The following is a 2,297-nucleotide window of genomic DNA, read 5'->3' on the forward strand; positions in this document are numbered from 1 at the left end:
CTTAAGTCTCATGTCCACTTAAAGTCTATGAAAGTTCTTTTTTATACATCCTCCCCAAGAGAAAGTGCTGCTATCACTTCATCACTTCACAAATGAACTTAAGTTCACTTTGCAACAAAACAAAGACAATAAGACAGAAGGAAATCCCTGGGGCTTTTCGAGCCCTGAGGTTGCTGCTGTGCCCCCACCTGTAGGGCAGTGAGTCCACCTGGCATCCCATGCAGGAGCGCAATTTCCACGCAGTCCGTTCCTGCCAGGCAGGTCTCTATGCCGCCTGCTGCCCACTGGAACCTTGTCCTGTCCGAAGCTCACAAACAATACCTCCTTAATGACATGTTTAGAAATAGCTCCTTAGAGAAGAAAGGTATTTCCATTACACAACAGGTGAGATTCCCAGGTTAATTGGAAGTCATTGTGGAAAAGAATTAAAGGGTGCCTTGACCCTGACCTTGCAGCTCTGTTCTCACAGCACATATAGCCCTGAACTACTGATATTACCCATTGTTTTTTTTTTTTAAGATTTATTTATTTATGCTTACAAGAACCAGGGTACAGACGAGAGGTGTGGGGTTGAGAGGATTCACCAGAGACAGAGTGGGGAACAGAACAGGCAGATTGACTAAATACACAGCTGAAGGGAGCAGCAGGGGTATCAGGAAAGGTCTGCTGCACCATGTGGGTAGCTCCCTGGCCCCGGATTGAAATTGTGCTGCAGTGGCAGTGGAGAGCTTCATAGGTTGTGTCTTAACCCCCTGAACCACCAGGAAAGCCCTGATACTCCACATTATTGAAGTGCATAATAATGATGCAGGTGTTCATTAATTAATGCATTTATTTATGTATGGTACTTAAAGCATAACTTAATAGTAAATACTTGATGAATGCAATTTCTAAAAATTTTAATGACAAAAATGTTTCAAAATAACATTTTAAAGCTAGCCAATATTGCCTTTTCTCAGTGTGGCAAGAATCCTAGATGGTAACTTAAGATACCTTAGTGAAGTCCAGTGAAAGGTAAATATGTTTCTTAACTAATAAAGCTGAAGGGTGAAGCACAGGGAGTAAAACAGACTTGAAATATTAAAAGTGGCACATGACTTTATTTGCGAAAATCTTGTAGGGACAATGAACATTATGCTTGTGAAAAACTCTCCAAGGTTACAAATTCAAAACACGAGCATGGCATGGCTGAGCAACCAGACCTCAGGCAGTGATTTCATCCACTTGGATCTATTCCACAGCACCCCAGTGCTCTGGGTCCTCTTCACACTCACCCTGCTCGATCTCCTGGTGGCCCTGTTTGGCAACACCATAATAATGATCTGGGCTGACCCTCTTCTCCACACCCCCATGTACTTTCTGCTCAGCCAGCTGTCCCTCATGGATCTCGTCTATATCTGCACATTTGTCCCCAAAATGTCCCTAATCTTTCTGTCTGGGGACCACCGCATCTCCTTCATTGGCTGTAGCTTCCAGATGTTCCCCTTCACCACACTTGCTAGCTCAGAGTTCCTGCTGCTGGTGGTCATGGCTTATGACAGCTACGTGGCCATCTGCCACCCTCTGCACTACCCCATCCTCATGCGCCCCAAAGTCTGTGTGGTCCTGGTGCTTGTGACCTGGCTGGGTGCCCTGCTCAATTCCTTGATCTATGTGGTCTATACTCTGACACTTCCTTACTGCGCCTCCAGGGAAATCCACCATTTCTTCTGTGAGATCACAGCGCTCCTCAAAGTGGCCTGTGCTGACACTTCACAATACGAAAAGGGGATTTATTTTAGTGCTGTGATTTTTTTCATTCCTCCCATCTCAGCCATTTTGTGCTCCTATGGAAGCATACTGTCCACTTTTCTGGGCATGGGATCAGGCCAGGCTCTCCAGAAAACCTTGGCTACTTGTTCTTCTCACATGACTGTGGTGTTGCTCTTCTATGGAGCTGCAATCACTAAGTATCTTGTGGCAATTTCCTACCACTCCCCCGAGCAGGAAGAAGTGGTCTCTGTGATCTACACCATCATTTCACCCATGCTCAACCCCCTCATCTACAGCCTGCATAAAAAGTGATGGTGTATGCTTTGAAATGGAACAGTACCTGTTTTTATATTCCTTTGTAGCCAATGTCACCATCAGTAAAGACCTGGTTATTAATATGATACATAAAATATATTTTTATTCCTATGTAATTTTCCTATTTGTCAATTTTCAAAAAGTATGGTTCATAAGGTAGAGGAGCAACGCTATCTTGAAAATTTTGTCTTTAAAATTTTAGATATATTCCAAAACTACCATTGTAAATA

The 2,297-nt window shown here is 43.7% G+C and overlaps 1 protein-coding gene across 1 annotated transcript; it reads left to right on the forward strand.

The window, feature by feature from the left end:
* Positions 1-1,179: 1,179 nt before the first annotated feature.
* On the forward strand, positions 1,180-2,064 carry LOC311176152 (olfactory receptor 2T27-like; the record flags this gene model as incomplete). The annotated part of the gene is made up of 1 exon (XM_084241464.1): positions 1,180-2,064. The coding sequence occupies one exon, from the start codon at positions 1,180-1,182 to the stop codon at positions 2,062-2,064; it is 885 nt and encodes a 294-aa protein (XP_084097590.1).
* Positions 2,065-2,297: the final 233 nt, after the last annotated feature.

The sequence above is a fragment of the Talpa europaea genome, assembly GCF_964194135.1.
Source record: "Talpa europaea genome assembly, chromosome: 8".
NCBI classification, from domain to species: Eukaryota; Metazoa; Chordata; class Mammalia; order Eulipotyphla; family Talpidae; genus Talpa; species Talpa europaea.